The 26,391-nt window shown below is 50.1% G+C and overlaps 10 protein-coding genes across 10 annotated transcripts; 7 read left to right on the top strand and 3 right to left on the bottom strand.

Annotated features, from left to right (window-relative positions):
• Positions 1 to 1,136: 1,136 nt before the first annotated feature.
• Positions 1,137 to 2,792, top strand: PFICI_09579 (uncharacterized protein; the record flags this gene model as incomplete). Its single annotated transcript, XM_007838160.1, has 1 exon — positions 1,137 to 2,792. One exon carries the CDS (start codon positions 1,137 to 1,139, stop codon positions 2,790 to 2,792), a length of 1,656 nt encoding a protein of 551 aa, XP_007836351.1.
• Positions 2,793 to 2,961: 169 nt separating this feature from the next.
• PFICI_09578 (uncharacterized protein) lies at positions 2,962 to 5,406 on the bottom strand (the record flags this gene model as incomplete). Its single annotated transcript, XM_007838159.1, has 5 exons — positions 2,962 to 3,711; positions 3,761 to 4,271; positions 4,342 to 4,534; positions 4,585 to 5,230; positions 5,323 to 5,406. 5 exons carry the CDS (start codon positions 5,404 to 5,406, stop codon positions 2,962 to 2,964), a joined length of 2,184 nt encoding a protein of 727 aa, XP_007836350.1.
• Positions 5,407 to 6,406: 1,000 nt separating this feature from the next.
• Positions 6,407 to 8,064, top strand: PFICI_09577 (uncharacterized protein; the record flags this gene model as incomplete). Its single annotated transcript, XM_007838158.1, has 3 exons — positions 6,407 to 6,517; positions 6,570 to 7,084; positions 7,134 to 8,064. 3 exons carry the CDS (start codon positions 6,407 to 6,409, stop codon positions 8,062 to 8,064), a joined length of 1,557 nt encoding a protein of 518 aa, XP_007836349.1.
• Positions 8,065 to 8,143: 79 nt separating this feature from the next.
• Positions 8,144 to 9,976, bottom strand: PFICI_09576 (uncharacterized protein; the record flags this gene model as incomplete). The annotated part of the gene is made up of 4 exons (XM_007838157.1): positions 8,144 to 8,268; positions 8,323 to 8,861; positions 8,914 to 9,510; positions 9,573 to 9,976. 4 exons carry the CDS (start codon positions 9,974 to 9,976, stop codon positions 8,144 to 8,146), a joined length of 1,665 nt encoding a protein of 554 aa, XP_007836348.1.
• A 742-nt stretch (positions 9,977 to 10,718) lies between these two features.
• PFICI_09575 (uncharacterized protein) lies at positions 10,719 to 13,263 on the top strand (the record flags this gene model as incomplete). Its single annotated transcript, XM_007838156.1, has 10 exons — positions 10,719 to 10,776; positions 10,832 to 10,857; positions 10,925 to 10,972; positions 11,027 to 11,121; positions 11,173 to 11,471; positions 11,535 to 11,586; positions 11,640 to 11,883; positions 11,943 to 12,276; positions 12,326 to 12,670; positions 12,737 to 13,263. The coding sequence occupies 10 exons, from the start codon at positions 10,719 to 10,721 to the stop codon at positions 13,261 to 13,263; spliced, it is 2,028 nt and encodes a 675-aa protein (XP_007836347.1).
• Positions 13,264 to 13,377: 114 nt separating this feature from the next.
• On the bottom strand, positions 13,378 to 14,828 carry PFICI_09574 (uncharacterized protein; the record flags this gene model as incomplete). Its single annotated transcript, XM_007838155.1, has 2 exons — positions 13,378 to 13,925; positions 13,985 to 14,828. 2 exons carry the CDS (start codon positions 14,826 to 14,828, stop codon positions 13,378 to 13,380), a joined length of 1,392 nt encoding a protein of 463 aa, XP_007836346.1.
• Positions 14,829 to 16,998: 2,170 nt separating this feature from the next.
• Positions 16,999 to 17,628, top strand: PFICI_09573 (uncharacterized protein; the record flags this gene model as incomplete). Its single annotated transcript, XM_007838154.1, has 2 exons — positions 16,999 to 17,292; positions 17,377 to 17,628. 2 exons carry the CDS (start codon positions 16,999 to 17,001, stop codon positions 17,626 to 17,628), a joined length of 546 nt encoding a protein of 181 aa, XP_007836345.1.
• An 836-nt stretch (positions 17,629 to 18,464) lies between these two features.
• PFICI_09572 (uncharacterized protein) lies at positions 18,465 to 19,361 on the top strand (the record flags this gene model as incomplete). The annotated part of the gene is made up of 1 exon (XM_007838153.1): positions 18,465 to 19,361. The coding sequence occupies one exon, from the start codon at positions 18,465 to 18,467 to the stop codon at positions 19,359 to 19,361; it is 897 nt and encodes a 298-aa protein (XP_007836344.1).
• A 1,841-nt stretch (positions 19,362 to 21,202) lies between these two features.
• Positions 21,203 to 23,464, top strand: PFICI_09571 (uncharacterized protein; the record flags this gene model as incomplete). The annotated part of the gene is made up of 1 exon (XM_007838152.1): positions 21,203 to 23,464. The coding sequence occupies one exon, from the start codon at positions 21,203 to 21,205 to the stop codon at positions 23,462 to 23,464; it is 2,262 nt and encodes a 753-aa protein (XP_007836343.1).
• A 514-nt stretch (positions 23,465 to 23,978) lies between these two features.
• PFICI_09570 (uncharacterized protein) lies at positions 23,979 to 25,490 on the top strand (the record flags this gene model as incomplete). Its single annotated transcript, XM_007838151.1, has 1 exon — positions 23,979 to 25,490. One exon carries the CDS (start codon positions 23,979 to 23,981, stop codon positions 25,488 to 25,490), a length of 1,512 nt encoding a protein of 503 aa, XP_007836342.1.
• Positions 25,491 to 26,391: the final 901 nt, after the last annotated feature.

The following is a 26,391-nucleotide window of genomic DNA, read 5'->3' as shown; positions in this document are numbered from 1 at the left end:
GGCACTTACATAAAACCCCGTTGGAGAACGTCAGGTTTTCTGCATGTTGACTGACTTTTCGCAAGTTTTCCCCAGATAATAACATTACTAAATATTTTTGTCTTTTATTTCCTCTAAGTCAATCCGTTTGAGAGACCCTATAAATAGATACTTTTCGGTTTGGCTCTTTTCTTCCAATTATTGCGATAGATCCCCCAACCCGCCGACTGTAAACTCCTTCGCTTCACAATATCGCCAAAAAATGCCCGCTTCAGACGACGCCGAATTCTACAAGATGCTGGACTCGATTGCCAACACTGGTGACGAAGACGCTGTTCAGCAAAACAAACGAATCAAAGAGGCCCAATTCGCCGAAGATTCTTCAGAGCCGAATGAGGAACAAACGGCAGCAATTCGCAAGGAAGTTGAGGCAGGCAAACATAACAAAGCTGGCAGCCAATGTTGCAGATCGTAGTATGGACTCTTCTGGATACGCGGGGTGGGGTGGAATCATGGACCATTGTAGAAATTCTCATGTACTTGTTGATATTTTTGACAAAGCATAAGCACAACGCAGCGACATCCGCAATGAGGATCTTCTGGCCTTGTAGCCTTTGGGTAATAAATTCAACACTGTATTCGCCATTTCACTAAAGGTGTACCATAAAAAAAACACATTTTCTTCTTCAACAAGATTTCATGCTGTTGTCCTGTTCATGAGAATTGAGTCCAGTTTTGCACTAATGCAATGAACCACATTGAATGGAGCGTGACAAATTGGAAAGTCTAGCTTGGACAATTAAAAAAAAAAAAAAAAAAGGAATTCAATAGCTGAGAGTATATGTGACATCATCTTAATCAAGTGCCTACGTCTAGGGCCTGCAGCGTTCAGCAGAGACCCAGGAGTGACGACGTGTGGGACCCGGGACCGGCGGTTCCAACGGCAGTATAGGGGAATGAATTTCCATCGTGAAGTTTCAAATCAGCGGCGTCTGACATAATCTTACTTCTTAACAACGTTAACAACTCAACCTTGAAGTGCATGCAACTTGAGGTATCAAGTTTCAAGTGCCTAAAAAGGTCCAGTACATCCCAGGACGACTGCTGCTTTCAGTAATTGGATCGGCAAAGGTGATTGAGCCACGACTTCGTTCGCCATGCCACAATCTTGGTCATCCTCGTCTCGCAAGACAAACGGCTCGTCGAATCGTGATCACGAGCTGTCCTCTATCCCAGAAACCTGGAGGGACCTGAGCGAAATTGAAGCGCCCGCTCCAGTGCAAAACCCAGATGAGTCTGCAGAAGCTGAGTACAAAAGCCTCGAGGACGAGGTTTCAAGTCAGCGCAGACAATCATGCAGGTCCCAAGGAGAGCAAGATTCCAGTCGAGGCTTTCAAGGTCGACTCTCGGAACACATGGTCGGCAGTGGTCAGAGTTTGAGATGGTCAGATGATGTTGCTGATGCTGAAGAGGGCTACACTGCCCCTCCCGAGGTTGCCAATTTGACAGAAGCGATTCCTGATGCTGTTGTTGATAATCCGCAAGAAGATCACCGTTACTCGCACCACAGCCTTGAGGAGGAGTTGGGTCAAACCCAAGCTGCCGAGACACCAACGAGCCGACGATTTTCACGTGTGGGACGTTCACCATCGCAGGAGCCTCCACCATCACAAAACCGTGAGACTCCGACCCGAAAAGGCCGAGTTGCAACTGGAATATATCTATTCTCACATCTCGTCTTCTTTTCCATACTTGGGACTTTGGCACGCTTGGGTCTCACGGCATTGACCACATACCCGACCGACGTTATCCGTTACGGTAGCATTTGGCCGAATTTCGCTGGAACATTTATCATTGGGTTTCTATCTGAAGGCGCGGAGCTTTGGCACCACCCGGCTGCATCCAGGAGCATAGCTAGGCCCGCCATTCATAACTCGAAAGAGTCATTGTCGCCAGGTCATGATACCGCTCAGTCGGGCGAGTCAGTTGAAGCAGCCATGCCCGCCGTCAACAAGCCCAATGTGCCGATTCCTCTTCACATTGGCCTCGCAACTGGCTTTTGTGGCTCCTTGACCAGCTTCTCTGCCTTTATGCGAGACTGTTTTGACGCCCTCTCTGGAATCTTGGTGAGCTCATCATCCCAGCCCTCGCCTGGTCGGGATTTCATGAGTGTCGCTGCAGTATTCATCACCACCTTGGGCCTATGTGCTGCCGCCCTCAAAGCCGGAGCTCATACTGCCATACTTTTGAAAATGTTGGACAAAAGGTTTCCTAGACGTCTGGTCCACTGGGCTGATCGCATCGTGCTGGTCCTCGGAACGGGTTGCTGGGCTGCGGCGATCATCATGTGCGTCGTGCCGCCGGATCGATTTCGCGCACCAGAGACTTGGCGTGGAGAGGCATTATTCGCTATAGCGTTTGCGCCTGTCGGTTGCCTTTTAAGGTTTATTCTGAGCATCAAGCTCAATGCACGTATCGTCGGGTTCCCACTCGGAACATTCTGCGTCAATATGCTCGGCACGTTGATATTGTCCGTGGTCTGGGATCTACAGCGTATTCCAAAGGAAAACATGGCCATCGCCATTGGCACAAATCTGCTATCGTGTCAGGTCTTGCAGGGTATCGAAGATGGCTTTTGCGGCTGCCTCACGACTGTTAGTACCTTCATTTTAGAGCTCAACAGTCTTAGAAGAAGACACGCATATTGCTATGGCGTTGCTAGCTTGTTAACGGGACTGGCCGTCGTGGTCACCATCATGGGCTCGCTAAAATGGACGGTCGGATTGAGTCAGCCAGTGTGCACTTCACTATAAGCTCTTGGGAACGGCCACAGACTAGCTTCGAAAAAGATCCAAAGAACAGATAAATAGACATGAACTAGATGGATATGGAGTTGGGGGGGACTTCTCCGACGCCGAGTAGTGTGTTTGTATAGAATAATGATAGATACGTTTGCTTCGGATTGCGCGCTACGAGTCCATCCTAAGCATCCGTGTGACCCTCGAACGGGTTTTGAGGGTCCTCGAGCATGTTCAGAAACTCCAAAGGCCAATTCATTGAGTCGGGAACAACCGTGGACCGCCCATCGTCCACACCTACTCCGAAGTTTGTATCTCCTTCACTATACAGTAGACCAGGATAAACGTTATCTGTAACGATTGCTGACATCTGGCCGGCCAAGTCAACTGAAGCGGTTGTCGGGTCTTGAGTGGGCATGTCCATGCCCACTCGACTTTGGCCTGGTAGTCGAACCTCTTCGTGAGCTTCCACAGCCCTACGATCGAGCTTGTCAGATATCCGAGCACCCTTTTCTCGGAGGCCCTTCAGCATTTTCAGCGCAAGCCTTGCACCAGTGGACCCATTACTCAATGCTGTGAGAACCTCCATGCACGTTTCGGAGTCCTCGTGCAAAGCGGTAAGTCTGGCATCCGTACTGGATTCTTTCTTGTCGCAGCACTCGGTCAGAATCATTACTGAAGCTGCACAAACGAGACAAGAAATCATCTGCCACCATGGATAATTCATGACAATGTCCATTGTGTCGCTCACGTTGTGCATCAAATGCGCAATCGCTTGGGCTTCAAGCGTGCAAGTCTTTCCATATTGCTGAACTTCTGCGTGTTGATCAGGCTGAAGAGGTTCCGGATCTTGACCTCTTAGCCATGGGAAACACAAGTATGGCCGGTGTATCAGAGTCCGAAGATGGTGGAATTTGATCGCAAGCATGTTTCTCTTTGGCACTTATTAGTGGTGTATAGTTTTGTGTTGGAGTCCATCATACCTGTCGTCTCAGGACCAAAGATTGGTCAAAGACGTGTCCCATATCGAATCTCAGGAACCGCGGCAATTTAGACCTCCACTGAATAAGGAGTTGATCGCAATGCTTAGTGCTTTGCAGCATTGAGGCCATGTCTTTTCGTGGATGGTAAGTCTCACGCAGTACCCTGCCGATAATAGAAGAGAACTCTACCATGCGGGCGAAGTATTCACTAGCATGACGTTGCTCGTTTTGGCCCTGTACGATGGGCCTATTGTTGCAGTCTACTTCCACATCTTTCATTCGTCCTGGAAGCGGAGTATGGCAATCTTGATCTGAAATAGCCGGCGGCCGACCTAATTGTAAGGCCATCAACCTGTCTAGGACATAGAGGCAATACCATATTCTGTTTTCGACTTCATCATGTTCTGCATGTCCTCTTGGGTCGGAGTTGTGTGGCTTCGTAGCATCCGTCTTGGCGTGTAATCCAATACTCTGGCTCAATCGAATTGCGATACCAAGAGAAGCCCAGCATCTTGATCTTGCTTAGCAATATATTCTTGGCTCGTGAGTAGTGCATGCACTGAGGTAAATAAAATACGAACCTGTCGATTTGAGATGTTGCCAACATGTAGAAGCATTGTGCAAGAAGAGCCGAAACCTGAACAGTGGATCTTTCCAAAGCATCATAACTTGACAAAACAAAGGAACGCTCAAAGAGCCGGCGGTGAGCAGGATTGGAAATGCTATCATCTTGACAAAAGGAGTTGTAGAAAGAGCCGATGGCAAGTAAGGCGTCTACACGTATCAGTCAAATGTACAGAGCATATGGAATTGTCGCGACTGACATAGCAGGGAAAACCAAGAGGGAGTCAAGCCCCTGAATGAAGCGTCTTTTTGGATACTCTCCACCTTTCTCATGAAGACGAATTTTTGCACAAAAGGGTAGGCAATGTGGATAGTCGAGAAGTACGTGTTGAGATTCCCGGCAACTTCATGCGGTGGTGGCATGCCGGTCATGGGATCACGCAGACGATAAGATGTAGCCACCTCTTCTGGATCATACGTATCCACATATTCTTGAGACTCATTCCTTTGGCTATCGGGCAGTGCCAATTGTGTCATTAGTAGATTCAAGAAATGGATATCGCTGATTTCGCCCACAAATTTGCGACTGTCCAAGCGCGGGATCGTGAGAAGAGCTTCATGCGAAGTAGTTGTACACGTATTGCATGGCGGAGACCCACACCGCACGGCATTTTCAACAGAGGCGAGACTCTTCTTTACCTCTTCTTGGGTTTCTTGGGAAAGCTTTGAGCAGAGTCCGAGCATGAGCTGCCGGTGCTTTACAAATGTCTCTGATGGGTGATCTTGGGTAATGGAAGACGGTATTAACTGTGGTGGTTGAGTGCTTTGGGATGGTGTTTGGTCGCTCCATTGACACTCATAATCATATCCTGCGCAACGCCCGCATATCGGTTTCTGACCATCGCACTATAGGGGAGTTGTTAGGCACACTGGGTACAAAACTCGAGCGCTACACACCTCATTGGTCACTGAAGGTTAGAATGCGAAACAAGACACACCTTGGCTTTCTTGGCCCGGCAGCTATTACACGCAACGGAAATACGTTTACGTTTGAGCCTCGGTTCTCCCGATTCATCCGACATGGTTGTGGATTACACTGAAAGATTTAGCAGCGGTAGTAGGGGCAAGTTTTAGGTGAAAGAAATGATGCGGAGATACCGGGTCCATTCCCTACTGCTGCTGGTGCTTTTAGGCCATTCTGCTCCGTTCTAACCGCCTGTTCCGGTCAAGTGTCAAAACTCTTGTATAGTGGGCAACCTTCGTCATTGCTTCTGACTAGTACCAGCAGCCAGGTAGCAATCATTTACTGACCTCGGGACTGGGTTTTGCCAGGGCATCGCTGCCCCACGACACCCGTAATAACGGTAACGAAGATACATGTATGTAGGATACCTACTCCCTAGGTCGGTATTTACGAGCCAAGTGCCGGGAGATGATGTCACAGGTAGTCGACACTAGATAAGGGGAGGAGGCATTGACGCCTAATTCCCTTCACCACCAGCCTGTATTTTTAGGGCAAGCGGGCAGAATGCACAACCCCCTAGGCCAACCACATTATCTCTGGAGAGCCATTGCTTACCATTCAAGTAGGGAAGCATTCATCGCGGCCTACCCTCGACACTTTCGAGGACATCCAATGTGTTAATACTTTCTAGAATTGCGCAGGCATTGAGTTCGCCCCTCTCTTTTTCTCTATCACAGGTCTTGATAACTGCCAACAATTGCGATGACTTGCTATGGGAAAAGTGCATCGGTCATATCCACTGCTATAGGCATTGCATTCAAGCCTCGGAGATAAGATGACATTCCGAGATACGACCCCCATCTGTCAACCCCAGATTGTGCTTGTAGATCTCCCCGCATCTCTTAGCTCAGCGTGGCTAGACAGCGACCAGTAGGTCGGAAAATCCGCACATAGTGCCTGTCCAAGGGCCACGAGTGTGGTGAGTCGGGGGGATACATGACCAACCAGCTGTCATCAATGCAGGGCTTGGTTTCTTGCTCAAAGTAGGCGGGCCCTTGGATGGTACCTCCTTTTCAACCAACAAAGACAAGCCAGCAATCTGAAAACAAATATTGGCCATGGCTGACAAGAAACAAGATGCGATACTGGACGGGGATGCTGAAGCCCAGCAGGTAGAAAACGCTCTGCCAGTAGGGGCGCTTCACCGAGTCAGCTTGACAGAAGAGGATGTTAGTGTGCACAGCATGGTCGGCATCTATCTCGACAACTTACAGTATCTAGGATAAAATCATTCGACGAAAGACTGACAAAGTCATCCTGGCCATCCTTGTCTGGGTATACTTTCTCCAAATACTCGACAAGTCGGTGCTTGGCTATGGAGCGCTCTTTGGTCTCCTGACAGACACTGGCCTGACGGGGACCCAGTACTCCCTCCTTGGATCAATTGCGCCGATAGCCCAACTCGCTTGGCAGCCGTTCTCCGCGTGGCTCATTGTCAAGGTCCCTCATCGTATCCTGATGCCAACTTTGGTTCTAGGTTGGGGCATTGCTCAGGCCTCAATGGCAGCCTGCCACAGCTACAGCGGACTGCTAGCGACTCGGTTCTTCCTCGGTCTCTTTGAAGGTGGCTGCTTGCCATTGTTTTCCGTCATAACGAGCCAGTGGTACCGTCGCGCCGAACAGCCCATTCGTGTAGCTGCTTGGTACAGCACGAACGGGACTGCCACAATCGTTGCCGCCGCCTTGTCCTACGGTCTGGGTCATATCCCATCCGAAACACTTAAATCGTGGCAAATGTAAGGCCTTTTAAGCCTGGATGCTTTTGTTATTGCTGACCGTTCTTAGTATATTCCTTTTTGTCGGTCTAGTCACTATCATCACAGCTCCGTTTGTGTATTGGAGGCTCGACAGCGACATTCAATCAGCCAGGTTTCTGACTGATTTGGAGAAAGAACAAGCCATTGAGCGTTTGCGTAGCAACCAGACCGGCACCGGGTCTAGAGACTTCAAGTGGTCGCATGTTGCAGAGCTGTTTCTGGAGCCCAAAAGCTACCTTTGGGTCGGCATGACTTTGCTCCTCAACGTTGGCGCGGCTGTCCAAAACACCTTTGGGCCCTTGATCTTGTCGGGATTAGGGTATGACAAGTACCTTGCGTCGTTGCTGAACATGCCTTTTGGCGCTCTGCAAATGATTGTTATCCTCGCGGCTTCGTGGGCAGCGCAGAGAGCCAAAGTCAAGTCCGCAGTGTTGGACGCTATACTAATCCCAGTCGTGGTTGGTCTCGCAATGCTATTTGTTCTAAGGCGCGATCAATCGGAACAGGGCCCATTACTTTTGGCGTATTACTTTCTCGCCTTCCTGTTTGGCGCCAATCCTTTGATTGTGTCTTGGATTGTCGGCAATACTGGTGGAACTACCAAGAAGTCGGTCATTATGTCTCTGTATAATGCTGCCTCTTCGGCTGGGAACATCATTGGACCTCTGCTCTTTTCTGCTGACGAGGCGCCTACTTATCACAAGGGACTGCGCAGTGTATTGGCCATTTTTGTCACACTTATTGTGGTGGTCTTGATACAGGCTGCCAATCTGTTTGCCCTCAATAAGTTGAATCGGAAGCGCCGGGTCAGGGCCGGGAAAAAGGCTGACATCCATGATCGATCGATGGATAGAAGATTTGCAAACAATTCTGAACAGGGGGAGAATGAGCAGAGTGCCACAAATGATGATCTCGACCTGACCGACGGTAAGAATGATGAGTTCATATACATTTACTGAGTGGCTGGCGTCTGCCCCTCAGCCAGTCAGATCCTGGATCAAGGTCCCTGGTTATCAGCGCCCAGTCGCCACAGCCGAGCTAGTAATCTACTCCGACTACGTCTTTCATCACTTTCAATAGAGCTGTGATTTTTTCTTCCTCGAGCCGCCGACCAATAAGCGCGAGACCAACGAGAGCGTTCTCATGGTTTTCGGGCTTTTCGTCTAAGTAAAGGGTTAACCTATGCTGCCTTCATCCACATCAATGAGAATACTTACATAGGTCCATCACCTCCTTATCTTTTTCTGATATTGGTTGCCAATCTGCTGGGACACGGTCTTTCTCCAAGTCAACTTTGGTGACGGGAAAGACGCCAGTAGTTAAATCAAGCAGTGGCGACAGGACGCCATAGTTCCATTTGTACTGTGTTTCATGGCGGATGGCTGGAAATGGTACACTCGGAGTGATCAGGGCATCTATTGGCCGCCCTGTCCCAGTCTGTACAGCTGTCTTCTGCCACCTCTCCAGGAAGCGCTGAGCCAGGAGCGACTTGGCATGCTGGTTTTGCCATGTCTCTAAAACAGTCATGGGCTTCAGAGATGGGTTTCCCGAACCCAGGAGCCGATCTACATTGGTCGGCAACGGCTCACCGGTGGCGCCGGCATCGCGCCGGATCTCCTCACCACCATCGGCCGTCCACATCTTGATGATAATATCTGTTGCCTCCTTCGTCTCGTATGGGATAAAATCAATAACCTGGTGCCCAGCACCGATGAGCTTGGCTTTTGTGATATCCATGGCTCTTCGCAACGGTGGCCTGTAGCAAGTGAGTAATTGTAGCCAAACGCAAAGTTCCTAGTTCATCTTACGAAGGTGTCACAAATCCATCGCCCATTCCGAAACCAAAGCATAGTCTCTCAGGCAATATCTCCTCGTCGGTTCTCCACGGGAGGGGAACGATTTGCGGGTCGTACAGCCAAGGCTTCCGGGCTACTAGAGCAGACATGAAGAGCCTAATGTCTTCGGGCGATCGCGCCATGGGGCCAGCACAAGAACGTACTGCCTCTTGGCCTAGAAAAGTATTTGTAACCTGCTGGTAGGATACCCTTCCGTGTGCCGGTCTTAGAGCGTAAAGCCCCGTGTAAGAAGCTGGATGTCGAATGCTGCCACCAATGTCGGTTCCAACACCAATGAAACTGCCCCGGAAGGTCACTAGGGCAGACTCGCCGCCCGATGAGCCGCCGGTTGTTAGGTTCCGGTTACGAGGGTTCAAGGTCCGCCCGAAGAGATTGTTTACGGACTCGCCCATCATGAGCGTTGTCGGAACATTTGTCTTTACGTAGAAGACGGCTCCGGCATCCCGAAGAAGCTTGACCAGAGTCGATTCCTCTGCAATTGGCTTTCCAGCCCATGAAGCGTAGCCAATCGTCGAGTCGACGCCGTCGAGATTGAACTGATCTTTCAAACTAAGAAGGAAGCCTCTCAGTACCAGACGCATCCATATGTGCGTGTTATTATGACAACCTACCTTATCGGCAAGCCATGGAGCGGGCCAACAGTCCTTCCTTCTCTGCGGAAGAAGTTATCGAGCTCAGCGGCTCTGGTGTAGGCCTGATCAAAGTAAATTTCGGTCACGCAGTTGATGAGCTGCTGTGCAATCGAGGTCCGCTTGCATACGGCCTTGGTGACCTCGAGGGCAGTCCATTCGCCAGCTGCAATCTTGGCCACCACCTCCGACGCCGTCGACTCGGTAATGGTTAGCTCTCTGTCTGTGAATAACCCAGACTTTGTGGGAAAGTCTTGCACGAATTCATCGTCTTGCGCAGGGAGGAGCGAGTTGGGGATGATCCATTCCGCTGGAATTTTGGATGCGCGCTCGGCTTGCTTGCGAACGGCAATATCCTGCCATGAGTCTTGCACCACTTCACCCATTGTCGAACAAGCTTTCAAGTGAATACTTAAACTGGACAACTGTTTGTGTGCCAGTTTCTCGGCTGTTGAAATACGAACCCGTAATCTAGGCTTATAGAAAAAGGATAGGTCTTCTCGTCAAGCGCTGGCGACCCAATTCAGTCGTGGTCGCGGCGGCAGGCACCCACTTCAGCTCCGTCGGATGGGTCAAATCCAAATATCTTTCTTATCTTCGGTAAAATTGACGGGTAGCATCCGAAAGGGATGCCGTGCTTGGCGCGGGGACGCACCCCAGCACATTTGGAGTGGTAATCTTCCGTTTTGTACAACACGATTGGACGCTTGAGAAGAAACCGGACCAAAGCAGGAAAGGTCCAATAGTGGTTGGAGATAAGACATATCGAGAGTACTATGTGATGGTTGACGAAGAGGGTTGTTGAGTCTCGGAAAGCTCTGTCGAATCCGATGCACTGCGATATGCTTGTGATATCTGGTGTTTAGATTTAAATCATGCGCGCGCACAGATCGATTCCCATGTTCTCGATAGCTCATTGGATATATGTATATTACCGAGTTGGACCAAAATTTGAACGTATGAGAAGCTCCTGATTAATCAAGTGTCGCCCCATCTTGATGCGCATGCAATGTTCAATTGTTAATATTTCTATCATATACCTGCCGACACCAAGCTAGCAAAAAAAAACCAAAAGAGTCGCATTAATTGCATCGAGTCCTGAATTGTATTTGAACGGTCAAATACGCGATGGCCGATTCGGGGACGCCACCGCTCCCTCAGGGCGTAGCCTACGGCTTGGTCTGTGGTAAGTGGTTTACTGCTGCGGGCTTGCACTATGTGGCTAATGTTTTTGATGACAGGGTTCGGCATTGTGTTTGCCTTGACAGTGAGTATCATGTTTTGAAACGCAGCGATGAAGTCATGGCCAGACATTGACTAGTAACTGTGCTCAGATGAACCTAATCACCTGGGTTTCGCGCAAGTATCTACATGAGTCCACTGTTAGTCGAGAATAAGCTCCATATATCGATATAGTGGCTAATGATGATTGACAGGATACGAATATGCTCATGACCGCCAAGAAAAGCGTCAAGAGCGGTCTTGTCGCAGCTGCTGTCGTCAGCTCGTGGTGCTACGCTGCGACTCTTCTGTACGTCCGTGCTGGATTTCGAGTCATTCTGCATGCTAACACTTGGTCAAGCAATTCTGTTCGGTTGACATATCTCTTTGGTTTTGCAGGTTTATGGTGGTTTGTTGCCGGAGCGACGGTGCAGATTCTCCTCTACGCAATTATGGCCATTGAGCTCAAGCGACGTGCGCCAAGAGCCAATACTATCCTCGAAGCTTTGCGTATTCGATTCGGCACCAGGACACATATAGTCTTCTTCTGCTATGGCGTGTCTGTCCAAGTTCTCATCACTGCCGCGCTACTTCTTGGTGGATCTGCGGCATTCTCTGTCACAACGGGTGCCAATATTGTACGTGAACAAGCCCGATTTTGTGACACTTGCTAACATGAATTATGGATTGCAATGAACTACCTCATACCATTCGGTGTGGTAGTATACACATATCTTGGTGGCCTGAAATCCACTATTCTGTCCGACTATCTGCAGTGGGTGATCTAAAGGGCTGCTCAAGGATGATATCACTGCTAATCATATACAGTACAATCATCATTTATGTTATTCTCCTGGTATTCATGTTCAAAGCAATGGCGGTGCAGTCACTGCCTGTTCTTGGTTCGCCAGGGGCACTCTGGGATCTTCTCCAAAGTCCCGACGTTATGATTACCGGCGGAGCTACTGGAGCCAAAAATGGCTCTTATCTGACAATGCAGTCTGGCCAGGCTCTGCTTCTTGCCGGTGTTATTCTTGTCTCTGGATTTGGATCTGTATTTGTTGACCCGTCTGTCAGTCGAGAGTCTGAAAAACTACACTCTTTGTCGTCATATACTAACTTTAATCTCAGTACGGGCAAAAGGCAATTGCTGGGGAACCGGGCGCTGTGGTCATGGGTTACTTTTACGGAGCCTTTGCGTGGTTCAGCATTCCACTCGGCCTCTGTGCTACAATGAGCTACGTGGCAATTGCGCTCGCCAATACCGAGTACTGGCCACTCGAGGGCGGTGTCACTGCCTACCAGATCAACAATGCAATGATCCTTCCACTGGCTGCTGAAGCTGTCATGGGTAAGGGAGGCGCCGTGGCTGTTGTTCTAATGGTTTTCATGGCTGTGACATCGAGTTTCAGTGCCGAAATCATAGCACATGCCTCCATCGTGACTTTTGACGTATACCATCCCTGTAAGCAAATACCAACGATCGTGCAAGTGACAGTACTAATTCTACATAGACATTAACCCGAATGCCAGCGATAAACGACTCAAACTAGTCTCACATATCTCTTTGACTGCATTTGCCCTATTCTCCAGCACATTCGCAACTGGGCTCAACTATTCTGGCGTCTCAATGGGCTGGATACTCGAGTTCCTGGGTGTTATTTTGGGTTCTGCCGTGGTACCCATAATTCTCGCCGTCAACTCGGCACATGTGGGTTCTGCTTTCATGACATTCGCAGCACCGATCGGATCGATATGCGCGCTTGTTTCTTGGATCGGCTCGGCCAAGGGCATGTACGGGCAAGTCACCGTGACAACACTCTATGAGAACTGGCCCATGTTCATCGGATGCACAGTCGGTATGACTCCTACCAAATAGACTTGTAGCTATGGTGCTACTTTCAGAACTGCGCTGACTTGTATAGGTCTATTCGTCCCACTCTTGATCTATTTTACCATGTGGCCGCTGCACCGTACGCCGTACGATTGGGATCGCCTCTTTCTCATGCAGCCACTAGAGCCGCGGCCGGGCGATAAGGTGTACTCACACGAAGATACCACCGACATTGGCAATGACTGGGATCCCTCTGGGTTGGCGCGCGCATCCAGAAACGCAAAGATAGTCTCTGCCATTATGGTGATCATCTTTCTGGTCATTATTCCATTTTCACTCTACGGGTCTGGCTATATCTTTAGCCGCAATTTCTTCACCGGCTGGACAATTGTGGTGTTCATCTGGTCGTTTGTCGCAGCAGGAATTATTTGGTTCTTGCCATTGTGGCAAGCAAGGGAGACATGGATTGGTGTGATCCGTGGTATTTTAGGAAAGAGCAGCGGGAATTCGAAGGTACAAGAGAATGACGATATCGCCGGGATCCCACGAGAAGACATTGACGTGGCTGACAAAGGTCTAAACACTTCCGACGTGGAAAAAGTAGTCGAATCGCACTGATTGTATCATGATATACATGGAATATTAATATTATGTCAATAATAAAATAGATGATACATGGACAGATGCTTCAACTTCACACACGAGTTTGTATGGAAAGAGGAGCCATTCAAATCAATCTGCGTAGCTCATCAATGGAGGTTCCACTGTGACCTTTTCGGGATACGCGAGGATCTGGAGGGCAGCAGTAACAATAAGTCCCGCCGTTTCCAGCACATCCACCAGGTCGAGACCGGGGGCAGAGTATGGGGCACATACGTCCGCAATGCTGTCCAGCCTGGAGACATCGCCCGGACCGTCATGAGTGAGGGCGTCGACAATAAGCGCGTACGTGAGGGGACTGTACAGGGCGCCCGCGTGTCCATAGAATGTCCCTCCGAGATGGCCGGCGCAAACGTCTTGGAGGTCATTGTTGGATACCCCAACGTCGCGGTCATCGAGGAGATAGGCCGAAGCACCGGTGCCCTGCTGCGGTTGAACGATCTCGTCGATCAAGGAGGAATAAAAGGTGGTGGTCGGCACATATGCGCTCGCGCCGCCGCTGGCTCGCAGCGTAGATACATAGTCTGAATCATAATCTTGCTGGAGCACGGCCGGAGCACAGGGGTTCAAGCCCGGGGTATCATCTGTATTTAGACAGAGGAGATAGGCATTGATAGTACCTGTGGATTTATTCTTAGCTTGACGGTGATGGCAACGATAAGATTACAATCTCGCTTACCATGGAAATCGGGAGACACTGGAAGGAAGTCAGAGACAACCGATCGAGTGGATGGCCAAAACGTAAATGCCCACTGCGTGTCTAGACCACCTTGTGACCAGCTGATGATACTAACATTGCTGTTCTGACTGATGCCAGAAATGTAATTGATGGCATATGCAATGTACTCGGCATTAGCTTGAGTATCGTTCAACATGGCTCCGGGAATATTGAGCCAGACCGGATCGGCGTAATCGACGCCAGTCAGGAGTTTTCGAAGATTGGGTCCAAATGTGTTCCCGCCGTACGAACCGGTGCCAGGGACGAATATTGTAGGTGGCTTGCTGCCATATGTGAAGTCCTCGGGTATATGAATGACTTGGCGAAGCTGTTCCTCGCTCAAAGAATATGCCGCATCGCTCTTGTCCTTTTGCGGGTATATTGAAGACTCTGGTTCTTTTATGTTGTCATTGACCTCGCTATTCGCCCCAGTGTCCAGGCCCGGCACGGTCTGAATGATGCTGTCGGGCACCAAGCCAGCCTCAATCTGGACGCCAACGTCGACCCAGAAACTTGTCGATGTCGTGCTGTAGATGGCTTGCAGAGTGCTCGACACTTGGACAACATTTGTGGGCGTTCCCTTTGGTTCAATGTTTTCCAAGATATTGAGGATCCCGGTCGCATTTGTGACCCCTTCCAAGAGATCTTCGACATTGCTCACAAAGGCCTCCAAACCTCCGACCAACCCTCCCACGAGACCCCCGACTAGTCCTCTCTCCGTGACGTGGTTCGCAGCATTTCGTGATGCCGGTGTCCCAAAGGCGGTACCAAGCAGGAGGCTGCCGACAGCAGTGCTGAGATGCATAGTGAGCAGCCCTGGCTCAGCCTATTCGTCTCTGTTGCGACTACGAAACGGCTCCAAGACCAGCCTGGAGAGAAAGAAGAGAAAAGAAAACGACAGATAATGATGCGGACAAACACGTCTACTCAATCTAGCGCCTTCCTGTTCGAGCCACGGGAGGTGACATATAAGTCCTCTTTTCATATCAGGCTCCCATGGCCCGAGGTAGCTGTCAGGTCAACAATATGTTAATGAAGGTACGAAGCAAATCTCCGAGCCAAAACACTCGGTGCAGATCGTTGCACGACCAATTGACGGTGGTGCCGGTATAAGAGCCGGGCGGCCACTAAGAACGGGCCGGCGCACACGAAGTGACGATTTGAGTCTAGAAGATTGAGACTACAATGGGGAAAGAGGTCCGAGCCCTGCAATCGCGCGACTTTTCTCCAAAACTCAGATCATTTTCTTATTTATCAGAAATACATTTGCCTTGCCAACATGAAATGTTTCGGCGGTAGCATGCAATTCTTGATTACTACCTGTCGTCACTTTGTGCGCTGCTGAGCCTTTCACGAACCAAAGAGTCTTGAATTCTCCACGATTGCGCGCATTGGTGTTTGTGCATACTCCTCTGCATCCTGGAAATGATTCACCTACACGTAGGTATATAATCAAATCAAGAGATAGCTTCCATGCACTGCCCTTCTTGGCGGAAGTGTACCCTTTGGTTGGTCTAGGCCTACACATATGGATACAATACAAGCCTACCTGAATGGGTATGTTGATCAGCAAGAGGTAGTGTTGTACAGATTCCAGGAAGAGTTGGAGGAAGCCTAAAAGGAAAATAATTACAGGCCGAGATAGACGAAGATGAAACTGTACCTCCAACCAAAAGGACACGAAGAAATGCTCATTGCGTACACCATGTTCGCTCACTCAGTCATGCTGTTCTCCTCTTGCCGAGGGCGCCCATGATTTGTGGGTGTATACGAGGCAATCTTCTTTTCCTATGGTTAGCTGGCTACCCTATATATTAAAGAAATCGCGTTTCTTGTTTGCGCAGTCTTATTGAGCCTAATGATAAGAGATGCTATGAAACACATATCTCTTGATTTCCAGTTGGAAGCAACTTAACTTTCGAATATACCAATTGAGAGGCTTTCATAGATGACTTCGAACTAGAAGCAAGATGGCTGGCCGGGTTCCTGCATAAAGCCTACCCAATTACCTAGTACTTATAATAAATAGAAGGTATTTAATGGCCAAATGGACTGTCGGCACATGATATTTCCGACTGGGAGATAGAAGAACAAAGCACCCATAGTAGATTACGATTACTGTAGCTACCTACCAATACCTGGCCGTGCCAGCCGGTTACACAGAACCCATCACCAAGCTTCAGGTTGGCGTGTTTGTGCCTGACAAGCACGCGCACTTCACGCAACATCAATAATGCGTGCACATGTGATGCCGTTTACAGTGAGAGAACCCCATGAAACCTCTGAGCGCCGCACAAGTTACATTCTAGAACCAGCTGCGGGGCAGTAAACGCAGTACATTGCTCTGTACTGTGAGCTCAGCTTACCTTAGGTACATTAGGTACAGTACGTACGGTACCTGCACCATCTACCACCAGACGTCTATCTAGGTACCGTAGCAGAGGCATCTGATCCGTCTTTTGGGCTGGGCTAGACTTGGCCTCTAGCGCCAGCTCCCAAGCTCCAGGTCCCCTCAAGTCCCCAGTTTCAGTTTCTCAGCTCTCACTTGAGCTGGGGCAAGGTGACGGATTTGCCCCTCCATCATGACATCATCGCCCGCATCTGGCCGACGCAGCTCCCCCAAACGCCATCCGACTACAAATCGCGATTGTCGGTTTCTTGGAAATTTCCATGTAAGACAGTGGACTTGTGTTGGCTAACAAAGGCGGGAGATTGCGTAATAGCACTGCGCTACTGCCTGTTTGACGTTGAGACATGGTCACCAGAAATGATATCATGGACCACTGGGAGCTTGCAAGGTCGTTTGTAAGTGACAAAGGGCAAGAGCTAGCAAAAGTGATCGTGAATAAGAAACTGCCTTTTCTTTGTATATAACTTGCTCTATTCCTTCCAAGTCCAACAGTAATCACTCCTCTCAAACCGCTCAAACAAATCATCCACCACACCACATCTCTCAAATACAATCATCAATCAAAATGTCCTCCAACGACAACACTTCCACCCTCAAGTCCTACGTCGACTCGGCCACTGGCGCTGTCCAGAGCGCCCTTGGTAGCTTGACTGGCAACACCAGCGACCAGACTGCCGGCCAAGCCAAGCAGGACAAAGCCGATGTTGAGCACGATGCCTCTCACGCCACCTTGAAGGGCCCTGGCTTCACTGCCTCTGCCGCAGGCGTGTCCAAGGACGACCCCGACCGAGCTGCCGGTAGCTGGAACCAGACTGTCGGTTCCGCCAAGGAAACCGTGGGAGGACTCATTGGCTCAGAGGTAAGCAGATCCCCAAATGACCACTTGGTCATGAACCCCTCCTGTCACTGGGACTTTTGAATGATTCTAACATGTTGTTTGCAGGGCCTGAAGCAAGCCGGTCGCGAGCAGAACCTCGACGGTCAACAGCAGGAGGCCAAGGGTCAGGTCAGCGACTACACCAAAGGCGCCGGTGACCGTATCACTGGCACCGTCGGCGCCGCCGTTTCCGGTCTGACTGGCAACACGGCTGCTCAGAAGGAATATCAGAACCAGCACGACACCGGCAAGACTAGCCAGCGCGGTGCTGAGCACGACATCCTCAAGCAGGCTGATGCCAAGAACGAGCTCAAGTAAATGTTATCACATGAGCAGCCCGGGATAGTTTTGCGACAAGGAAATGGTTATTTACGATTGGCATGCATGAACACAAACCTATGATACCCAAGAAAGACAGGATCGTGTAGTATAGGCATGGTATAGGCGATCCTGCCAGCTTAAACATAATAAATCATGTTAAATTATATCTCGTCACATGTGTACCCATGTTCTACTGGTTTTTACATTTAAGAATGTGACCCGAGTTGTACATTGACATGGTTGTTTGCATATTGAAAACATTTTCTGATCGTGGGTATGGTCCGAAAGGACGAAACAGAGGTTCGGTGATTGCACTTGGCCGTTGTGCGCCCCCTGTGCTATAGCGGGGATGCATTCCGGGCTCCACTGTGCTGCAACTTCTGCCATGACCAGCTTGCCAGCCACACATGACACTCATCATTGTCCCGGGCTCAAGTCCTCATTGTCGTTCACTTTGTTAATTCAACTATGGATTGTTTCCTCAATTCGAGGTTCTTCACATATAGAGCCATGACGATTGTTTCAACGAACGAGGCAGCTTTGTTTTGAAACGATTTTTACGTCGCTGCCTGAACAATGCCTTCAAGAAAATCAACCAATTTCAGTGAGACACATAAATATCTCCATCTCACAAAGCCTCAAAAATTACACGCTTTGCATACCAAACATTCATGCATATATCGGCCTGTGCATTGACTCTCAGCGGTCGAAACATGCGAAGTTTCCATGGGAGTTTTTTCTTGTAATGGCCATCTTTCAAACTCATTCTCACTGCCCCCGTCAGTATGCCGAAGAAAAGTAATCACGAACCGGTGGTGCGGATGTCCGCGCCGATGCCAGATGGTTACGTCTTCGTATCGAAAGGCAATGTTTACATGACAGCCAATTGCCGGAAACAAACACAGGCCGAAGGACGGATTGTCTACGCCGTGGTGGATAAGAACAAACGCGCCCTGGGCATCCGGGTCCCGAGGCCTGTCCGCGATACCGTATGGGACTCTGAGGCAGCAACCCGAAAGGACCGCGAGGCTGCTGTTCGGAAGCGCGACAAAGCCCTCGAGCTCAAGTTTCGCCAGACAGTTAAGAAGCTGTTCCCGGCGGCGCCCGACGGCGAGATCCCCAGCATCGTGGCCCGGGCCATGCAGAAGGGTAGCGGCCGGGTAGGCAGAACGTCAAAAGTCGACATCGAGAGGAGAGCCACCCTAGCTGTCACGGCGGCCATTCGTCACCGCCACACCGACTACGACAAGAAACTGAAAGACGGCATGAACCGCACGAAGGCTCGCACTGAAACTTTTAAGCAAGTCGGGGAGATTCTGGCGACTTGGCGCGGAAGAGCTTCACCCGCCCAGAAGGCGCAGAAAGCCGAAACAGACAACGCAGATGGGAATCAGACCAAGCCTCAGGCTAAACTGTCGCTTCGCGCGATGAGGCGAATGAGACGAGCGGAAAAGGCAACAAAGCCTACCCTGGATCTTCGGTCGGGCAGTCGCTCCACGAGCACGCAGAGTAACAGCAGAAACCCACCTTCGCCCAAGGAAAGGCGAATGTACAAGTTGAGAACACGCCAGCAAAGAAAGACACCGGCATTACCCGTCGAGTCTCCACCGTCACAAGGCAAAATCGGTCAATCATTGAGGGACGATGGTTCGGAAATCGAAGAGAGCGATGAGTATGTTGGCTCCAGTGAGGACAACTGTATATGGATTAGTAGCGATGAGGATGATTAGGATTCAGGCTGCGTGGAGCACTGTTTGTATGTCTGTGCAAATGAAGGTTGAAGGGAATGATGCTGGCAATCAGCCTGCCGGGACGCAGCCAGACGATGCATCGTGTATATGTACTCGTCATTGGTGTAGTGACATGCTTGCAGGTCGAATTCGTGTTTGAAAAGCTTTGGTCAATAACTATGTAGTACACAGGAGGGTGCTTTAGCATGGAAATGCGATAATGCTCAGTCATTTCATCCTCGAGTAGGAATTGTATAGACGTCGCACACTGGCACAATGTTTGGTATGTGTGTAGTTCACATGCAAGCTGGACTGTATTAGCTATCAATGGACTCAATTGGTTGACGGACGAATATATTACCCGTGTCAATCTTGCCTTCTAGATAACCCAAGAGGTATCTTATTTGTCAGCAAACTACCTTGGAAAACGGCTAGCGTGTAAGAGTATAGGAGATACAAGATTGGTCCTGTCGAATTGAAGAGGGACTTTGCAGACTCTACTTATTACGCGTCTGATACGCGGTTCTCGGGAATTTAGAGCAGTTGTATGCGATCCGGTGGTGTGATCTGACCTAGGTAGGTGGTCATGCACCAATAAAGTCGTGCAAATTGAGAGAAGAGCGCGCCCAAGTTTCAACGCAATTTGATGTGGCACCATAGTCGTCAACTCCCCGCATGTCAAATATCGCTGCCTAGCTCGATACAACGGCTTTTTCAGTACTTTGTTGAATGACCCACGAATGCTTCTTGTGTCTGACAGCAACATATAACATCTGCTTGGTACGAACATGCAATCTGTACGCAGACGACCAAAAATCGATCGGAGTTCAGCGACCCACACGCCCGTTCTGCTTTTGACCCGATTCGGAGTTCGCTTGCAACCGAGGACTTGCAACCCAAATCTGGACTAGGCCACTGAAGACTTTCCAGGCTCGATGCCGTGTTGCGGCACGGTCAAAAGTCCCCTACATGGGAGATGGGGGGCGTCGAACAACTGCCCATTCCTCTCCCTTCGGAGTTCATAAAACCTTCCCAATACTCCCATCATTCATTATTGTCATCTCACGGATCACTCGCTATAGCTGATTCGTAAGTCCCGAGTTTTAAGGATTGCCTCCGGTGCCTACACACCGGAAATGCGCTTCGGCAAGTTGGCGCCTGAGACTATCATCACACACACACTCACTGCCAATTCCGAAGACTTTTCAACGCCGAACCATAGTCTCTAGCCTGGGCACGGCGTGTCTCATATACGGCGCCCTGGCTGTCTGCCAGACATGGCATACCAAAATGTCCAAGACCTTATGGCTGCCCCAGAGCCCACCGCGGTGCCGACTCACCACGTAGGGAAATACCGACGCAATGGAAAATTGCAGTCGTGCGAGCCATGCCGCAAGTCGAAGCTCAGATGCGATCGTACGTCGTGACCCAATTCTTGCTCCGCCTCTCCATACAATCAGAACCCATCCCACGTTTGCTTTTGCTAGAATAGTATAATAGGCGCAATACAACACTACTACTGTAACCCCACAACCTCACTTATATATGGACACTGACTATTCCGTTCCGATATATAGATACTGTACCAACTTGTGGACGTTGCATAAAGAGGCGCTGCGTTGATCAATGCATATATCACCCCAACCCACTAACACAACCGGTTAGTATATACTTTTGTTGTCACTCAGTTACTCATACTCAATTTTTTGCTGTTTCTTCATCATTCACGATGTATCTCTATCTCTTTGTCCGTTTCGAGCTCCTTTATCAATCAATATAATGTGAACGTCCGTCTTTCATAATCTCAAGGTTATGCTGGCCGGAGAACCAAACGGCCCATGATGTCGAATTTGCTCGGCCCGCCCCCAAAGATCATATTCAACGGGGGCGGTCCGAATGAGACGGAGCTAATCAGCCTACGTCCGAGCCAACTCGTCACTGGAACCTGGCTGATTCTCCAGTTTCAGAACCGTGCATCTCGCCAGGCACCGAAGCGGTCGCTCCCAACGCCGTCGAGGTCGGCGGATGATAGTCACCCACAGAGCATCGCCTCGTCCATTGAAGGCCCCCGGCCCAACAGGAACGATGCGTTCGCTCCCAGCGCCAGCGCACATTACCAGACGGACTCTTCTGCTCAAAGTCAACGAGCGGCTTCGGCGCCGCCTTTTCGTCTTGATGCCGAACCATATATCAAGAAGGACACATCATATACGGCAGACAACAGCTTCCGGTCCATATTCAGGGAGAATTTTGATACTTATGGAACCTTTCCTACGGATTCAACATCTACTCAGCAGACAGACTTGCCAATTGCTGCCGAGTCTGTTACTCAAGGTTGCCGCCTCCTGACGTTGCTGAGTAATCGATGGGTCGTGAATGATTTCATCGACAAGTGGTTCGAAGTCTGCGAGGGCGCCGATGACATTTCCATCGTAGGAATTGTCAAGGGCTGGCTAAGGAAACTATGGCTCTGCCATGGCGACGTGCTAGAGTCGCAGGATACCGACAGCATGTATCGACTCTCGGAACTACTGTGGCGCAATACGCAGGCACCACTCGTGTTTAACGGTACGACGACAGCGCCAGAGTGGATAGATCTGTCGACAGGCCCGAATATCCGCTGGGAGGTCATTGGTATTATTGCTGCCATTGTAGGAATTTGTGCAAGGTATTGCGAAGCATCCCATGCTATATTCCAGAAGCACAATGTCGACCGCCTTATACTAGCTAAGCAGGCCACACATGTGTCTAATACCTGCGTGACATTCACTCAGAAATGCGCGGCAGTCAACGACCTGCTGCCATGGCTATTGGTGGAAGATCACATCTGCTCGGCACTAGTCAGGGGCGTCCATACATACGACAGCTACAGACAAACTGGCGAAATCGTCTCAACTGTCGTCTTCTTGAAGTGGCATCAGAAGATCGAGGCCAACGAGAGTGTACCACACTTCCTGGTAGAGATGCGGAAGCGAGCGCGGGCTAGTGCCTACTGCGCCGAGATTGGCAACGCAACATTTCTTGGACGACCTCCTCGTGCCTCGTATCACTACTGGGATTTGGACGCACCGTCCGATCTGACCGACAGCCAGCTCATGCAGAGCAACGAAGAGATCGAATCCCTCCTCGCGCAGATGGACGAGCACGGGTATAACAGAACTGGCCGTCTTCACCGCGGGACGTGGTATCGTGTTTGGCTTGGCTTCGCTCAGAGGAGGGAAGATGTCTTGGACTTGGCACTGCGCAACTATACTAATGACGAGCTTCTTCGGAAAGCCTCTGACATCGAGAGGAAATCGGAAGAACACTGGCAGCGCATTCCAGCCTGGATCCGTGAGGCCCGACATCAAAAGTTCAACCCTACCCAGAACCTCTTGGAGCAATTGTACTTGACGGTCATTCGTCATGGCACACGAGGGAACGAGCTGATGCTGCAGCGTCTGCTGATTAGGAGAAAGGTGGCCACGTCGGAGAAGCTGATCCAGATATCGCAAACAATTTTCAAAGAGGTCCTCGAGGTTGGGCACAGCCCAGACATGGTCTCAAAATTTCAGCTAGACATTACCTCAATACTCGTCGTGCACGGTTTGCGGGCGGCCATCATCATCGCTGCCGAACTATTCAAGCAAGAACAGTTGCCTGTGTATCCCAAAGAGCCTCTGCTGCCGCGGAGCCAGACAATACAGGACCTTTCCGTCTTTGCAGCGAGGCTCGGTGTGGTCGATCCGTCCGATAGCATGTACGACATGAGTCAAGATGGCCGGCGCATGCTCATCTTTGTCCTCGACAAGATCCTAGCACCCAAGCCCGCGGATCAGCCTGTTGTAGTTCCCCAGCCGTGTCAAGGCCCACTCGATCATGACCAGCCGCAAGACCAGCTACAGCAACAGCCGCCGCTGGCGCCACATCTGGGTGATGGGCAGATGGAGGTGGAAACTGCCAGCAATTCCGGCGTGGCTTATATGCCTGGCATGGCCTCGGCAATGCCTAGCGACTTTGGCTTTGGCCCGCCAGACTGGATCATCAATGAAGACGATTCCATGTTCATGCAATGGTTGGACAGCGTAGATTGGGTGCGTCAAGGGCCATATGTTGGATTGTGATGTAAATGTACGGAATGACGATGGCTTTTGAATTGGCATGAGGTCAGAGGTACAAAGCTTAGCATATTCTGCATCAACCAACACCCTACTACACCATTGATTTTCTCTCTTTCTTGGTGTTACGTAGGAAGACATGAAACAACAAGGGTAAGAAAATGATCGTGCCGTCTTGCTATAAAGTAATAAATGATAGGTGCCTAGGTACTCTACGGATAAGACAACATTGAAGGACATTCGAAATTATTGTGTACTAGGTAGAGCATGCCACATAGTACCCAGTGAACATTGAACTCTAACAAGCGCTGTGGACACCTTGCTCGGTGGGGCCATTGCACTAATTTCCACCACATGGCGGCCAAAATTAGAAAGCGATGGAAATCCAGGCGACGGAACCCGGTGATCTACAGTGGGTGCTGACACAACGCAAAGAATCAACCAACAACTGTCTTGCCAATTCATTTTACATACGGATTTTCCTGCTCTGAGCCTTTCTTGCGATTATCTTCAGTTACCAATGGGGCCTCTGGGTGCCCTGATCGACCCATGGAAACTAGCACTACATGAATCTAGTGAAGAGCGTCGCAATGAGCTTCCTGCATACCAGGGCAACAGCGGCGTAGAGTCCTTGATCACCAGTTCCAACCCACAGTCCTTCGAACTCGGGACAGGAGCATCCATCTACACCAACTCGCTTCTACCTGCGATTTTGAAGGCACGGTTTGAAGTCATTCTCGTCACATGTTTCTGGGCATCATCTGCAACGCTCACCGCATTAAAAGAAACACTTGAGCAGCTCGCTGAGCAACGACGTCAACTCGTCCAGGGAGGTGGGCCAGATGCAAGTACTCTGCCTCAGCTGCGTATTCGCATCTGCTTCTCCTCGAGATCTCTCTTCCAGAAGCTCTTCCACACAACCTCCAGAAATGGCTACGTCTATCCGTCGGAGACATGGGAAGGCACCCTTGGGCTTCCAAGCCCCGATCTACTGAAGGCCGGTTGCATCGACCTTCAGGTCAAGAGCTTGTTCTTCCTACCCTTTAGCGTTATGCACCCCAAGTTCCTGGTCGTCGACCGAGAGAGAGCTTGGCTACCGAGTTGCAACATCAGTTGGGAATCTTGGCTTGAGGGATGTGTAGAGTTCACGGGCGATGCAGTGCAGAAACTCATGACATTCTACCGCGATGTCTGGGAGCAGGAACTAGACCTACAGCACTCCAGCTTAAGGGACAATGTCTTTCACAGCATCCTGACCCTTCAGGCCGGAGGTGCAACAACTCTTGGGTTGAGGACCATACAGAGCCCAGCCAGACACTTTGCATCATTCGAAGGCCCTGCTGTTCCAACTGTGCTCTTGCCATCTTCGCATCACCAAAACCCGAGGTTCCGGCCTTTGCCCTGGCTTGACCACCCAGTACCCCCATCCACACCCTTGAACGCGGCTATACTCCGATTGATTGGGATGGCGGAGAGATCTATCTACATGCAAACTCCAAACTTGACGAGCACTGCTGTAATGAACAGTCTTTTGGACGCCCTCGAACGCGGCGTCCAGGTTTCTATTGTTACGAGCAAGGGGATGATGTTGCTAGAGCAGATTGTCACGTCTGGCACCACGACCGCCCTCTGTCTTCGATCTCTCGTTCGCCAATATAACAGACTTTCAGACAGCAGGGCGAAACCTCGATCAATCACGAGTGCTTCGAGCGCCGAGCCCATGATTGATCTCGAAGCTGGACGTCAAAGAATCGGGCCTCTAAAGATTTCCTACTTTCACGCAAACCCGGAGAACGCGCGAACCAAAGCAACCGAGGAGCCAGTGCACTCACATCTGAAATTGACCATCGTTGACAGCCAGTATACAGTTCTAGGTTCAGGCAATATGGATCGAGCAAGTTGGTTCACCAGCCAAGAACTTGGAATGTTGTTTCACTCAGCCGACTTTGCCAAGACTGTGAGCGACACTGTCGTTACTGGCCTAGCTGGTCGGACCAGAACGATATTCGACGCGCGGCCAAACAATGGATAGCCATGGCCGAACTCATTGCCTGGACCCTGTCGCTCGCCGACTGATCGTTATACAGCTCGATTACCATGGAAGTAAGATATTTGTTCAATGACAACTGGCCAACGAGGTTGCCGATCTTCCGAGACCCGACTGAACCGAGTGCATCACACATTTGTGTTATCTGAGTTCCTTATCATGGTGAAGATGTGCATCAGCCTTGAGGTGGCGTCCATGCCGTTCGTTCCACGGTGGCGGTATGCTTAACTGATACTAGGTTTTTTTTTTTNTTTTTTTGGCCATTTGCGAATCGCTTGAGGCAGTGGGTTCTGGGCGCAGCGGTGCTCCCAAGAGCCTGGACTGCTGCCAGCCCAGTGATTGTCGCAAGTCCGCCAAGCGCCCAGCTTCTTGGAAGCGATTGAAGTGGATACCTTTCAAGTTCCTACTGTACGCCTAGGTATTGGGGAGCAGGGTTCGGCTTAGCGAGGCGATGGGAACCTTGTAGTCTGTACAGTATGCCCCTGGCCATTCCCCATCCGACTCGTGGGGTAACGACATATTGACAGGTTCAATCGAATTGCCATGAACGTTGCGTGCGCGTGCCACAAAGCGAGCGATGCAATTTAGATGGATATACTGTGTATGCATCTCAACAACATACCAATAGCAACAACTGCGATGTCAGCGTCTTTTTTCGAAAATCGCCATTGAGAAATAAACATCCGCAGACATTGTGATTTTTGTCTTCCTAAGATTTGGGCGAATATCACTCACCACATGACGCTAACGATAATGCAAAGCCTGTATCCGTAGGTATATTCCGTCTCCCCCACTCACCGATACGGACCCTGGGATGCCTCAACTTGGCAACACATCCTTTGGGGTTGGCACCTGTAATCAGTCTCGGTAACCCGCGAATCTCAGC

Source organism: Pestalotiopsis fici (genome assembly GCF_000516985.1).
Source record: "Pestalotiopsis fici W106-1 unplaced genomic scaffold PFICI_Scf_6, whole genome shotgun sequence".
In the NCBI taxonomy this organism is placed as follows: Eukaryota; Fungi; Ascomycota; class Sordariomycetes; order Amphisphaeriales; family Sporocadaceae; genus Pestalotiopsis; species Pestalotiopsis fici.
Note: the sequence above shows the minus strand (reverse complement) of the source record. Positions and strands in the feature narration are given on the sequence as shown.